The 15,941-nt window shown below is 39.8% G+C and overlaps 1 protein-coding gene across 3 annotated transcripts in view; it reads right to left on the bottom strand.

The window, feature by feature from the left end:
• The window catches only part of DPP10 (dipeptidyl peptidase like 10), a 426,949-nt gene that overhangs the window by 118,303 nt on the left and 292,705 nt on the right, over positions 1 to 15,941 (bottom strand). For all 3 annotated transcript variants that reach the window (XM_084209340.1, XM_084209342.1, XM_084209341.1), the window contains one exon: positions 5,258 to 5,352. In XM_084209340.1, coding sequence (XP_084065466.1) covers positions 5,258 to 5,352 — 95 coding nt within the window. The remainder of the gene's footprint in view (positions 1 to 5,257; positions 5,353 to 15,941) is intronic.

The following is a 15,941-nucleotide window of genomic DNA, read 5'->3' as shown; positions in this document are numbered from 1 at the left end:
ACAATAAACCCTTCCTCATAAAAACCCCTCTACTGAAAAGGCTGTGCTGAGAGCATTATTGGAAACTCCGAGGAGCATGGGAGAGTAGAGAGAATGTTACAATATTCAAAATCACCTATTTACAACATGTGTGGGTCATTAAAATTTTCAGTGCAGCAACAACTATTAATATTTATGTGGTTATATAATGTTATTTAATGTATTTACTATTATTCACCCTTTCATTAATCTCTTATGCAAGGTTCTTAAAATACAAGCACGTAAGCTACTCCTGCAATTAAATCTACATTAATCAACAAAGGAACTGTAATTGCATTATGATGCTGCACTGAGTCTCATGTCAAAAGAGGAAGGTGGTGTGGTGGTGGGGAGCACAAAAAAAAAAACAAACAAAAAAGTATCCAAAGGAAGAGAACAAGCAGGGCTGTTTATGAACAACACTCTGTGAAACAGCACAAAAGAGTCCCTGCCAAAAGCTCTGCTCAGACTGAAGCTCTCATTCTCTGCTTTTGGCTGCAAGGACTCCACAGGGCTTTCACAGCCTGACCCTGCTCCCTGAGCCCAGACTGCTCCTGCTCTGTCACCTTCTGGCACCAACAGCAGGGAGCAAGGCTCTTCCCTCTCCACCTTTGTGTAAAAGATGGTCCACAGTAACACAGCAACACCACAGGCTCCAGGGTGAGCTCCTGGTAAGCCTCTGGAAACAGGTTTGAAACTCAGCAATAATTGCTGTGCACCATGCTGCAGTATCCCTGTGAGCCTGAAAAGAGTTGTGGAAAGGCACAGAAATCCAGGGGCACAGCAAGTCAGGAATTTCTGGAAGTTAGAAGAGTACACAAACTGAAAATAATTCCACTTGTATTGCCTGGTATTGAAAACAAATCAACAGATTCAAAATTTATCCCATCATGCACACTGCAAAGCCTGGAGGAGTCCCAGTGGACTCATTTGTGGCAGAGGACCCTGGGTGTTTGTTAGGGTGTGTGCCTGGTATCTGAATACATGCACCACAAGAGCAGTGAAGGCTAACAAAAGTCTTACCACTTTCATAATTATTGCAGCTTTTTAAAGAGGAAGAAATGAGTGCAAAACTTCTGCAGGTTTCTTTCAGAGAACACATTTGGAAAGGTCCATACCAGAACACACAGTCTCTACACACATTTTCTATCCTCTCTGTGCTTGCTTTTTCCATTCTGTTTTGTGTTTAAGGGTTGTAAAACAGGCTTGAGAAGCTGAGCTAGAATAAGGAGCCAGATGGACAACTGTCCCTGAGCTAAAGGATCCATGTGGTCCTGCATGCTCTCCTCTCCAGCTTGTGGCTGGGCTATGTGTGAACTGATAACCTGCTTTTACTGACCCTAAGGAACAGCTGATGGCAAAAGCATTCAATAAAATGCTTGCTGAACACTGAAATTTCTAGGCCAAATGTGGCATAATGCCACCGATTTTGGAAGTGTAAAGTGCAACAAAGTATTGCCAAACGCTGAAAAGCTGGTAGGCTGTCACTTAGGATCACAGTGATAGGCAGCCCAGCCAGATGATAGGGAACATATTGTAATCATGTGTCAAGGCAGCATCTCAAACACCAGGATGCCACACAGTGATTAATGTCTAGGGCTTTTTCTGGCTCCTCTTAACAGGAGCCTGGCCCAGCCTCCAGCTGTGAACATTTATATGCTGCTGGCTAAGGATATTAACTGTTTATTAGACAGCTGAAACAGGAGGGACTACATGGATACAGTCAGAGGAAAATGTGTACTAGAAAACATCCTTAAATAATAACACCCAGAGATATCAACAAATATTTGTGCTTTGCAACCTACCCTTTTCACTTCTGGCACTGTATTTGTTACCCATAATATTGCTTTGCTGATAGTTTAATTATATAAAGGCCAGGCTGTTTTACTAATTGATTACAGAAAAGGATTCCGTTCTGGAAGGACAAATGAAGCCCAAGAATTTCTTCTACTTGCAAAGAAAACCTGATAATACTGGAAAAAAAAAGTACTTTATTTCAAGAACTTGGGATAGATACTTCCCCTATGTAAGAGAAGTGGGCATCCCAGAATGAAAAACATTGGCCTTTTTTCTTTCCAGGTGCATGACTATTATTAATGGTACTTTTAAAGGTTGGGGGATTTTGTCATCTTTATATATGTTAACATAAGGGTTTTTTTAAAAAACTGCAGCCTGCTTTTTTGATGATACACCTCCTCAGTGAGCACATAAGATTCTCATTAAGGATATCTGGCTTCTACACAATAAGCAACACAAAGAAGGATAAAAGATGTGTTCTTTGCAGGAGAGTGGCAGTCTCTAGGATGCAAAAGAAGAGCCAGTGATCTGTGCCCAGTGGAAGATTGCTTCAGGGGCTGAGCAATGAGGGAAAAAAGAAAATCTCCTCTGAGCTGCTGATTCAAACACAGTCCAATCAGGGGTGACAAAGAGTCATTATTTGCCCCTTTCCTCTGCACAAGGAGTTTATCACAGCAGTTCAATTCTCCATGGACAATTATCAACATTACTAAGAAAACCCTGCCATTTCTCTGGCTGCTTGAGCCAAGGCAAACAGGAAAGCAAATGCAGACTGAAATCAGACTAATAACTCCCATCAAAAGGTGACTCTTCCATGACTAAAACCCTTTGAGAGGGAAGAATGAGGGAACTTGCATTGCCACTGCCTGTGTTGGATCTCTGCTGTATTTTTTATTAATCCAAGACATCTCTGCAGAGTCATTAAACCACCACCATTCTAATTATGCACCGATGATTAAGCAGATGTGACACTGAGCGAGGAAAATGTTTGATTAATGATCCAGGTGTCTAACTTTAGAAGATTACATTTAGCAGTGCAAATCTGGGGACAGTCAAGCTCAGAAGAACAGGAGAGCTTTTGATTTCAGCCTGCCTCAGTAATGTTACGCTGTTAGGATTGTTGGCCACCATGTCAGACAGCACAGAACATTTCCCACTGTTCTCTTCCAAACATACACCAACAAGCTTGCTGGGCCTTCTGCTCTGTTTTCAGCTTTTTATTATGCTTCCTCCATATGAATACTAATTGCTGGAATTGACTATGTTTAAGTATAACACACTCAACTTTTGGCTGTGTAAAGAGAGGAGCTCTGCAGGAAAAAAAATACACTTAGGCTTTTATTTTTTTCACCCATAATTACTAAATAGTTGCTTGAATATTACATATTTTGGATCAGTTTCCCACATTTCTAAATAATAGTAGATATCTAGTGTCTAGAGCTCACTAGGTTTGTGTGAATTGAGGATAAATCAATTCCAGGAAAAGCCCAGGGAAGAACAACTTTCCAAAAAGAGGCGACACCCCTGGTGTGAAGCAGCCTGTCCTTCCCAACCCATCATCGGCTGGCAAGGCTGGGGTGGCAAAATGGCCTGAATAGCCTGTCATGCTGGCACCACACTCCAGGGCACAGGCCAGACCCTTCCAGCCAGGAGTGTCTGAATTCCTCTGGGAGGAGACTCAGGTCTTGGCATTAAAGTCAATTCTGCAGCCGGGGATGCCCGAGCAGCTGCTCGCGCTCAAGGATGCGCTGAAGGCACCACGGAGACCTGGCACAGGCCAGGCAAGGGATAGATGGCTACAGGGACAGAGCTTCCTCAAACTTGAGGGTTTGTATTCCACAAAAATTCAGCCTTCCACTGATGCCTCAGGTTTTAGCTTTTTTATTTTTCCAATTCTGTGCTGCTTCAGTGTGTAAGTCTGAGCTTCGTATAAGGGGATGGCAAGCTCTCTTCACAGAGCAGGGAGACAAAATTCCTTCTCCAGCTGGGGACCAAGCACAAAGGATCCAAATCTCAGGCCCAAGAACATAAACAACAGTGGACTATAATTGGGCAATTAACTCCAATATGCTAATGGACCAGAACTTACAAAAGTGTGAGACCTCATGACCAGTTGTGCATTTTGTGACCATTTTGGGTTCACCTTGGGTGCAGCCCTGGCTGGGCTCATGTGCTGCCCAAGGTGGAGCCATTGAGGCCTTCCAATAAATCCCTACTTTATTCTTTAACTCCATCTAGGTCAGCATTCACAAGGCATCACCACCAGGTTTAATTGTGTCTGACAGCCTCTTTTGGGCTAAGAGGTTCCCTGAGGCACATCCCAGCACATGGAAGGTGCAGCTCACAGAAGGGAGTCACACACACACACTAAATTACATTAAAATATAATTCTCTCCTCCATCCTCCTCCATCTTTACTCTGACCTAGGACATCAGCATCAAATTCTTTCTCCTGAAGTTCTACTCTCCTCTTTCTTGTTTGAGGAGTTAGAAGTAAAGGTTCTACTCTCCTCTTTCTTGTTTGAGGAGTTAGAAGTAAAGGTCACCTGAGCCTTTATGCTTTGAAAAGAGGAATCTCTATCAGCAAAGGCCAGGAACAGACCAGGAATAAAATCAGCCTTTGCCAAAGTGCACTGATGAAAATGAATCATCCTTTTGAGTCTGCAGGTGTAAAAGATTTTATTAAATTAAAAGTACAGGGATTAACAATAACAGCCAGTGGTCTGCATGGAGTGTTTATGAGGAAAGATTGACAAGCCACACAATTATGCTGCAAAACCCTGATAAACAAGAATTACAGGGTGGAATGTAAGTGGTATCCCTAAGAACAGTGCCAAGCAAAGCAAAAGAAAATGCAGACTAAAGTATTAAAGTACTTCTTAGCAACTACTGCTAGTCAGAAGCCATTCTTGACCCTCTACTGGTCAAGAGGAATAATCCCCAATCATCTACTCAGCCATTAAAGCACAGAGAAACAACTAAACCAGAGATTAACATGACATTTTTCTTTGCATATTTATTTCCCTTAAGGAAAATATTCCTACGAATCTTGAACAATTTCCCTCTTTTCTAATAGAGAAAAACTCTCAACATTTAAATAGCATTCCCACCTTTTATGAAACATTTTTTCCTAACAGGCATCAGGTAGATTCCCCAGCACATATCCCAAGCACAATCCACCCTTCAGATGGTCTGAACAAAGCACAACCAACAGCAAATCCTCCAAAATCTCGGTTATTTACAGGTAAAACAACAAATACCTTCATTCAGAAATCATTCCCTGACAGAGGAATGGATTATATTTTTCATTTATATGCAATTTAGTCTAGGTCATGAACATATCTCTCCTAACTTTTAGATGCTGTACTCCCTCCCTCCTGTTGCAAGAAAAAAATGTTAGCAGACTTTCACTGAGAGAGAAGCAGATGACATGTACTACTTACAAAAGTTGTGTTTTCCAGTAATAACGTAGTTGTATTTGTTTCTACATTCAGTTCAACAACATGTCCATTCCTGGTTTTATACACCACTGCTGTATCTGCAATGACAAAGAAATGAGCAGTCAGCAAACACACTGAGAATTTAATACCTCTGTAGAGAGAGCCAGCAGGTTAAATTAATTAGAGTATCCTTATTACTGCACACAAACAAGACAGAATTTTGGTTGATTTGTCTCATGAGGTTCAAAATTACCAGTTTATGCCCTACAGCATGCTCCTCTCATTCAATATATCAAAGTTTTGGCCATATTGTAAAGTAAAGTTTTGCAAAAAAACCAAAATATTTTGTTGAGCATCATGTTCACATCTCCTTAGAAGTGATAAAATAAAAAAACTTCTGTACTGGTCTGTATTTCTGGTGAATGGATGGACAAATTTGTGACTATTTCAAGACAGTCCATATGCTGTGTGATTCATGCTGGGCTGCAGAATTCTGAATTTTCTTGTCAACTGAATGTTAGCAAAGGAGGGTTAAAGCTAAGTTGGTCTACTTGCAAAACATTTAAAACCTTGTGGGATGAACTGTTGCAACTTCTTCTTGCAACTCACTTGATTTATCATTCCCTGTGCAAAAAAGAATCTGACACATGTCCAGAAAAAAAAAAAAGAAATCAGAAATTAATTGGGATTCCTATGAAAAATACTTTGTATTTGCTTGTATCAAAACCTGCAAAATTACCAAGAAATACACAATTACTACATCAGCCTTGAGTTTAAAAAAAAGTTCCAAATTTTCCACTGTTTGTTACAAGATTGAATAGAGTGCTGATTCTCTCAGATTATTTAAAACCCATGTAAGAGATTTGTACTTAATTAAATGAAACAATTTTATTATAACAATATAAAAAAGCATAAGAAAATTTCTAAATTAAGCCTAAAGGAAACACAAAAGAACTTCCCTGATCCTCAGTAATGTCTGAGAAATTCATTAGAAATCCCTGAATTTTATGAAGTGGGAAGTAAACATGACTGGAGAAAAAGGTTATGCTATCATAAAAAAAAAAAAAAACAACTTTGCTTATTGAGAAAAATGTAGCTCTATTTTAATTGACTCCACAGCAACTCAAGATATCCAGCACTGGTGAATGTCCTCTGGTATGTTCTGTAAAATTAATGAAGCTTCATTTGGAGAGCTAACTGAGCTATTTTAGGGCTGTGGCTGGGAGTGGGGTGGGATTGATGGAGTTTGGGACAGTATTATTAGAGCTGCTGTTTAGGAAGGCAAATCAGATTGTGGACTGGGGAATTAGCAGCAGATCCTTTGAAAGAGAAAATATTTAAAATGTTCATTTTGAATAGAAAGGAACAGCACTTCACAGACAGCTATTTGGTTTCAGGTTACCAATTACAGAACATGGCTGTTCCTGCAGCTTCCTTTAGGCTATTTTGCATTTATTCTTTCAGGAACCCCAGCACTGGAAATCTCCAATGGCACTGGATCACTGTGCTGAGTATTATAGAAAAGAAATGAAGTTTTCTGGCCAAAGAGCTGTCCCTAGTTATGATTGAGACATATTGAGAGAAAAGGCAAAAATAACCCAGAGACACTGAGCAGCAGTGCTCCAAACCATGCACTTTGACCCCACAGGTGACACCAATGTGCTAAAACCCAAATAAGTACAGAATCTTACTCCTTGTCATTTATCTACTCTGCTACATGTCATCTGTCAGCAGGATTTATAGCACTGTGCCTCATTAATTAATCCAAAACAAATTCACTCAAAAAAACCCAACTTTCCCTTAAAATCACTAAGAGGACCACAAATAAAATACGCAGTCCTAAGGCTCTTCTTGCAAGTCCTTCACAAGGTGTGAAACAACATTTGGAATGGAAAATACTGTGAGAGACATAAATGAAAGCCTTTGTTCTAAAGTTAGAAGAAAATGTACTCCATAAATCAGAACAGGAAACTGAGTCAGACCTCTTGAAAAGCCAGGCTTTACTGGACAGCAATTATACTTCTCTTTGAACTTGGATTCAGTAGTTACCTCCTACATAAATCAAATGAATGCTTGCAAAATGCATGGTGGTTTGCAGGTGAAAGTTATACCAAAATCCCCTGTAAGCACAGAGTATAACAGTCTTCAAAAGTAATCATAGTAATTAACATGGAAGTCCCATTCCAAACAATATTTTTTCAGGCTGGATAACGTGATAGTTGATTACACCACATGATGATGATTTTTTTCATTGATTGCTCAAATGTTAATTAAGAGCCATAAACACTGAGAGTTTTTTTTTTTTTTAATTTTCTTATCTTATTGTCAGAAATTCTACAAAAAGAAAACAATACCTAGTACTTAGTCTCATCCATTTGCACAGCTGATGGATTTGTTTTACTTATTATCTCGGTGTCTTCACCACAAGAAGGTTCAGGGACCTCTGACACTTCACAAAGACATTCAGAGAAGTGGAGTTTAATTCAAAGGAATTCTCATTTAATTTGAAACAAACAGTAGTACCATGTGAAAAGCTCTCAGCTGGGCACAAATTGCAGCCCTGAGGAGACATATTATTGATCTGAGGACATCACCAGAATAAAAAACATCCTGTCTTAAGCAAAGGAGAATGTGAGGAAGCCTCTCTAAAGATGTGCTATCGAGTCATCAGCTGTGAATGGTGCACACAAAACCAGTCTTGAAAACAACTGATTGAAAATTTCCTAATTATGACAGTTCTCAAATTTCTGAAAAGTTTGGAAACTCCAGAGCATTGAATAACTGATTAATTTATTCTGTTTTACTAAAACACAAAGACACACCACCAAGGCTCTGTGTGTAAGCTATCCTGGCATCAGTACCAAAGAAAATAATGGCACTATAAATCCAGGATTCTCCCCACAAAAATCATGGCTGGCAATATAATTAACACCTAACAGCACTGTACAGAACATAAATCACAGTTCAGATGTAAATCACAGTTAAATCACAGTTCAGATGTATATAAATATAGCCCTCAGTGATGGCACTATTACATAAATACAGCACCATGATAATCTCAAGTATTTTTTTAAAATAAAAGAAGTATTTCTTGTATTTCTTATAAATAGCTTTACTAAGACTATTGTTTCTGGTTTAGGTTCAACACTGTTAAGGGTTTTGTTTAAGATCAGGGTATGAGCTGGCAGGACATGCAGCTCTATACTTGTCTGGTGTAATATAAATTGTTCCTGGGAATGTCAAAGTACAGGCAAACTATCATAAAATGAAAAGAAATCAATGCAAAACTTTTCCTACTTGACAAGCAGCTTGACCCCCATCAATTTTGCAATAATTTCTTTAGCTGCATTTATTGAATTTACCCCCATTTATTGAATTGACAACATGCTACCACACTCTAAATGCTACAGAATTCCTTTGTAGCATTCATAGTTACCCAAGGTATGTTCACATGAACCAAAAAAAAAAAAAAACAGGCCCTTGCAATTTCTAATGAAAAATCCTGTATTGTTTAGGGGGAAAATGGAGCAACTTCCAGCCTTAAACACATCCCCATACTGCAAATCAATTGTTCTAGTGCAAGGATTTGGGCCAGAGGGGCCTTTCATGATTTATCTTTCTGACAGCAAGACACTGAATGGTGGTGGTTTATTTGAAGAGTATAAACTCCAGTTTCATGTGTCACTGAAATCAAGTAATTCATCTTGCTTTTTAAATGACACAGACTGAGTAGAAAGGACACACTACCACACACCTTCAAATCTCCTGAATTTCAGTCCAGTGTTCTATTCACTTTCACATCAATATTGATCCAACTTTTATGAGTTGGAAGTCTTCCTCTTTTTTTGGTGGTGTTTTCACATTTAGACCTGTATGTGACCCAAAAAGCTCAGGGCTGCTGATCACATTTATTCTTTTTTTGCCATGGAGTCACTCCAAGAGTCTCCCTGTGTGCCCTAAGGTGCTGACACAGGTTCCATCTGTGCCATTCAGCAGCAAGTCAAGAGAAGGGAGTTGTGTTCTTCATGTCAATGAGCAGAGGGGGTGTGAAGTGTTTTGTCACTTCTGCAGGTCCCTAAATCTGGGATATTCTACAAGAGATTGCAGACCAATAGAGATATGAGACATGATCAGTCAACTGAGTACTAAAAGTCTTCTCTGCTGTATTTGGAAAGATCCAAAAGCCTCAGGAACAAGTGGGGCTTCCTTGATGAAGGATGAAAGCAGGAATCCTGTCCTGGATGAATAAGAATTTATGAAAATATAGGGACCCCTCACAGGCTCACTAAAGCCTGAGGACTTAGAAGATTACTAAACCTGAGCCTCCACTATCCTGTGCATATTTCAGCTAAACTAGGCAAGACTTGCATTTCTACCTAGTCTGTTTCATTCTCAGAAGTTTTAAGTGATGATTTTTGACCTATGAATACAGGTTGAGTTATTCTTTAGCCTCGAAAAGACATCATGGAGACCCAAGTTTATTATAGAACTAAAACCTGTAAATCTACATTGCCATCATGTTCACTGAGATTATTCACATTAATCTCTGCAGCTGCTAGCACTGACAAGGAGCAACAGAATTAAAAGCACTTCTCTGCGTGTAAAAAAACCTGATTCTTACTAAATTCACAGTACAGTTAATGTACATTTTGTTTGCCAAACAAAAGTTTGGTTAAATATTTGCTAGATTTTTATTACTTGTTGATAATAGGGTCTATTTCATGGTAGCTCCTGAGAGAAACTTGTGTGGATTGATCAATTTGAATGGATCCAGGTCGAGACCAACTTGCTAGAACCTGGCTTAAAAGTGGTTTAGAACTTACTAATACTGATATTGAACAGTTTGACAAAAAAACTGATTTATAATGAAGGTGCACAGACTGCTAATTGCTGGTGATTTGCACAGAGCACTGTATATCTTAGCCTAAGCTAATTGTCCAAAGCAGATCAGCACTCAGGCAGGTTTGTGCATAGAAACCATTGGGTATTAAGGCAATTTATCAAACAGTCTTGGGAGAGCAAGTAGCTTCTAAAAAGTGAAGGAAAGAGAAGGAAATAATTCAGGCAATGCTGAAAATCTGTTCCATAGTATCTAGAATAAGGAGGCCTCAGGGCAGTCTTCTGAAATTGCTGACAGTGTTAACCTGAAGATTGCTAATGCTTGTTTTCCCACTGAAAATATTTACTAAGTTTTGGTTTGTTTAGCAAAAATTCTGCTTTCCAGCACAAACAGCAGCATTAGCAAGTCAGAGTCCTCCTCTTCCTTACATTTTATGGTTTTTTTCAAATGCAAACATGCAAGAAGGTTGATACCTTGTAGTCAACACATATGTCAATCAGCCCTTGCTGTACACAGTATTATTAGAACTGCAGATGGCATTTCATCAAATTGATTATAGAAAATGTCATGCTAATTAAAATAGAGAATGCTTTCTGATTTAATAAACAGGGGGTGCTAGACAACTCTTTGTCTAATGAAGTGTTTACTAATTAAATAGTCATTTACAAAGATATTAGAGATACAGACCAAATTGCAATATGTTACTACAGTCACATGTCAGCTGAGCAAGATTTCCACTGCTCTTCTAAAAGGTCAGGCTGTTAGGAATGTTCTCAAGACAAAAATTATTCTGGACTAGTTTTATAATGCAATGCACTCTTGGAATGTATTCCTCCAGACAATCCTTTAGTATTTAGAAGATTTCCTATTCAAAATGGCTTGCAAAGTTGTACACACAGGTAATTCCTGTTCTTTCTGATCCCTGCTTCCTTTCCCCATCTATGGCCAGTGCAAACAAATCAAAAACCCAACAGAGACCTCACAGTGCAGCAGCTACAGGAATGGAGGTGGCACAGTGAGAGCAGCACCCTGCCAGGAGCAAATGAATTAGCTCTGCTCTTCTTCCCTTCTTGAACTTCAGAATTAAGTGACCAGGCATGGACTGACCTAGAAAATTCAGATTTCCATCCATACTCAATGTATCTTCCTCTTTTCCTAATCTGGTCATTGGTTTGCAAAGCAAGTCAAGCTCAATTCATGCCAGTTTTCAGTGGTCCCAGTTACTTTAGCATATTGATGCATGAAAATCTTAAACTCTGCTCAACAGCCAATATTCATTTATGAAATCCATTTCTTCCTTGTCATGCAGCTGCACAGGATTCATGCCTCAGTATCACACCATCCCCATGCCCACTTCAGACAGAACAGAGGGACCAGACAGCTCCTGAATACTAACAAATCCACTGGGAGATTGATTTACAGGGAAAAAAAGGAACAAAAAAACAAACCAACCAACAGTGAAATACATAGTGCAGCCAAGCCAAGCCTCTGGAGTTTGAAAGATGAGGAAACATTCACTGCAGAGCTGTGGGAGGCAAGAAGGAGGACAGTGACCAGCAGCCACAAGTCGTTATGTCTGTGACAAGCTCAGCTGGAAGAACATCACTGTCTGCTGCCTAAGCCACTTCTAGACATGTTGGAAAGATGGAAACACAAGGGAATTACTTCACAAAGGCAACAAAAACAGAGGCAGATAAATTGAAATGCAGGTGACCACAGAGAAATTGAAATGCAGCTGAATAAAGCTGCAGCCACTGCCCTGGGGCTCCAGCCAGACACATCCTGCAATCCAGATGTGCTGTCAGCTCAGTTTTCCAAGCAAAACTAAACCACATATTCCTCTACTATGTGCTGCCATGGTAATGGAAAGCTGTTCTAATTTAGAAATTTCCAAGTTTTTCCAAGAAGTTTATGAAATCACTTGTAACTTAAGTTGTAACTGCTTGAGGGCTTTGGTTCTGCTATCCCTGGCACGGAGCAGCAACAGCTTCTAGAAGCTATTTCTTCTCCAGTCTGCCTGGATGAACAAGTTGTCAGGCATTTCTCTTCTGCTCCCCTGGTACTCTGCTTGGCAGTGAGCACAGCACCTTTGCATGGATCTGCTCACTCAAAACTTCTCCAGTCTAGGCTGCCCCAGCAGGGTCTGTCTCATTTTCTGTTTCAAGAGCACACCCAGAACAACACAGCTACATCTGAGCCTCAGCCTTCCAAAATCACATCCTGCAAGCAAGATGTTGACATTGCTAAAGGAGTTGTCTATCAGTTAAAAGAAGTTGAAAGAAATTTAGAGTTGTGCCATAATTATTCTCCTATGAGAAGAATTAAAAGTCTCCCTCATTTTAGAACACAACTGGTCAAAGCAGTACAAAGTAAATTAACAGAAATAAATGAAAATGCAAAGATCTAAGTGCGTGCCAGCATAAATGGGAGGCAGTTATCTAACCTAAAGAGCAGTGAGTTGATGGACTGAAGCACAAAATGTGACTGTTTCTACCATCCCTCCCCATGCCTTCCCCATCCCACTATTCATAATGCAGAAATCTCCATCTGTATCTCTGTCATTACTTGGAGGAAAATGTCAGGGATATTCATTCCCCTCCTTAGAGCAAAGCACTAAACATGATTTCATTGTGTTAAAAGCTAGGATAATAGACTTCAGTCTATTAGTCCATTCCAATTTGTTGGAAATGCAATTCACAGTAAATCAGCACCAAAAGAAAGGGAGGGGAAGTGGCTGCATTGGCAGAGCTTTCCTTCTAGGTCACATCACTGCTTGAGTGCCACACAGCTTGGGGTACCTACACTTTTCTTTAGCCATTCTTTATTTATTAAATTAAAAAAAAAAAGAGGCTTCATATTAGATTAAATTATAAGAAATTTTAAGATGATGAATGGTGAAACTTCTAACAACACTTTGGTTTTCCCATTCCCAGAGTCCACTTTACACAGTGATGGTGAAACATCAAACATTGGTATTTTGCCAGCTCCAAAATTCCGACAAAACTCCTCAGTTTTCCCAACTACTTGGGAACATTTTTGCTCTCCTGCATTGCACCAAGGGCCATTACTGAGCCAGCTTGGCAATGGACTCAGCCAGCTGCTGTCCAAATAGCATCCATGTCCCTGGACCACTGAGAAAATTAGGGAACAAATTCTCCGTTTTGGTCACACATCCCCTTCCAGCCTCTTCCCCAGAGGGATAACAAAGCAGCACAGAAAAGCAGCACTTCTCTGAGAGCCTTGGGAGCTGCCCTTTCTGCTGAGCCAGGGCAGATGGAACAGGGACAGCTCTGCTCTGCAGGCATAGCAGGGCTCAGGCTGGATTTCACACAGACTGCTGGACTGGCCAGGCTGCACTCTGGAGAGGACAGTGATTTCCATGAAGGGAGATTTGTATGCTTCTCTATCCTAAATAATTGCAAATCTCAAATAAAACAGAGTATTTCAGCTTGTAATAGAAATGTGAACTCCCAAAGCCTCCCTAACAATCGCTGCTGAGGGCTCACCATCGTCCCTACTTCTGCAGATGCCACTGGCATTTCCCAGAAAACCCCAACAAGTGAGAAAATTAAAATTCAATGGCTATGTGCACATCCCAGTAAAAGGCCAGTCTCTGGAGCAGCCACAGGGCTGCAGTTTTCTCAGTCCCTTTAGTCCCCATGGGGGTATCTCAGCCAGCTGACTCAGGCAGAGCTGGTGGCTCAGTGCCCAGCACCACGCTCAGACTGAAAACATCACAGCCCTGATATCCACATGGCCCTAGGGCTGTCCTGAACAAGCTCTAATCCAGCTCCAAGGAGGCTGGCACACCAGCAAAGCACATCCAGGGTCATGGAGTAGGATTTCCAGATCTACACTGACAGTGCTGATTTTTTTTTTGTTTTGTTTTATTTTATACTACCAAGAATTTTATTCTAAAAGTAAACAAAGGTATGCAACTTTCTGTTTAACTTGTTCTTCCAAATCTTATCCTGATTTATGAGAACAAGATGTTGATTAAATGAAGATCATTAGCTTGGAAGAATTATCATGCAGCCAGTAATATATAAACCACACCAAGGCACTGTTTTGCAGCTTTATTTGCATCTTTTTATGAACCTTAAATTACAGATTCAAGAGTCACGTGTGCCATTAAGAATTTTTGCTCAGAAATCTTAAATTCTGTGTATCTAAATTCAACTCACAAATGAAAGCAATTTAGGTGTTGTTTTCACATGTGTCCATCACCCACCATAACACTGAAATTCTTGGGAAATAACCATGCCAGGTAATTGGAAAATTAAATGGTGAGTGTGTAGGTATCTAATCAGCATGGATATGGAAACACAGATTTGGCACCAGCATTTGAAAACACTGGCAGAATTTCCTTTGGCTTTCTTTCATTTTGGATGCCACTGCTTCATCTGTACATGTAATTCCACTGTTCTGCTGGAGAGTGGGGACTTGGACAGGACCTGCAGGATCACCAGGACAGTGCCTGGCTGCACCCCAGAGGTCCTGCCCTGCCTGCCACACTCTGGGCAAGCTCTGTAAGAGCAGGAGGCAGGTCTGGAGAGAAAATGACCCAGGAAAGTGTCCTGTCCTCAGGACCCAAAGAGAAAACTCAGGTGTAAGCTCAAACTCACACAAACAAGCCTTCTGACCAAAAGACACCAGCACTAAGCCTGTCATGCTGGCCTGGAAAGGATTCTGATTGCATTTTGGAGCACTTGCCAAAAGATTTTATTTGGCTCAAAGATGAAGTTTTAGTTCCAAAAGGAAAGAGACACAAGCAATTAAGTCTCTATCTTAATATTATCATCATGTGCTTCACTTTGCTTCTTTCAAAATTACAAAGGTGACACATTGGTAAGGGACATTTTGTGCAGCTTATCTCTACAATTAATTTACAATAAAATGTAGCTGAATGAGAGTATTACAAGAAGAAGAAAATCAAGGAGAGGTTGAACAATGGAATTCTTGGCAAGCCAGCAACTGTTCTGTACAAGCATGACATTTAGAGGCAATTTGACAGCATTCCCAACAAATGGAGGAGCACAGGCCTCCTCCAGGTGTGCTGTGCAAGTGAAACAGTAGATCTATTCTCCATGCTTTAGTCATACATGAGTTTCAAAGAATGAATATTTAAATTATGTTTCCAAATTTATCCTAATAATTATCCATAGAATTACACCTCTTACCTGCTTCTGATCAGAGAATTCAAGCAATTCAGCTTTTATTTTCTATTTGACTTGGGCTCCCTTTCCAGATTAACATTATTATTCATTTTATTAGTTTTTGGTTTTCCCTAAGTATCATTTTTTTCATTGAAACACCAACTTCGTTAGTCAGTCCACACTTGCTCAATAACTACTTTAGACACACAGAAAATATTCTGTTCAAAGTTTAACACGCCCATCTGATTTTTTTTATTTTTGTACCATAAAAAAGGAGGCATATAACTGGAAGGATTGAACAGAATAGAGTGCCATAGCTGAAAAATATGTACCTGGTGCTGATAATTAGCAATTAACTGGATGTAGAATAAGCACCATTACATTATGAGGAAAGCCCCAATAGGAAGATTCTTGAATTTTCTCCTCTCCTCCATTACCAAGGATACAAAGGCATGCAAGAAGGGCTGATCCAAATACATTAGCAGGAAGAAAATTTGTTTTGGTGTAACTTTGCTTTTGGCAGAACATCCATATTTTCACACCTAAACATTTTGCTTTGGAAGAATATTAAATATCTTTCTAAATGAGGGATATTAAATTTGTTTACACTTACTCATTTTTATCATCTTTAGCAAATATTTTCCTGATGGTGAAATTGTCAAACAGATTTTGTTATTTTCATTTTTCATGC

Source organism: Fringilla coelebs (genome assembly GCF_963513975.1).
Source record: "Fringilla coelebs genome assembly, chromosome: 7".
In the NCBI taxonomy this organism is placed as follows: domain Eukaryota; kingdom Metazoa; phylum Chordata; class Aves; order Passeriformes; family Fringillidae; genus Fringilla; species Fringilla coelebs.
The sequence above is the reverse complement of the archived record's forward strand: the minus strand, read 5'-3'. Positions and strand labels throughout refer to the sequence as shown.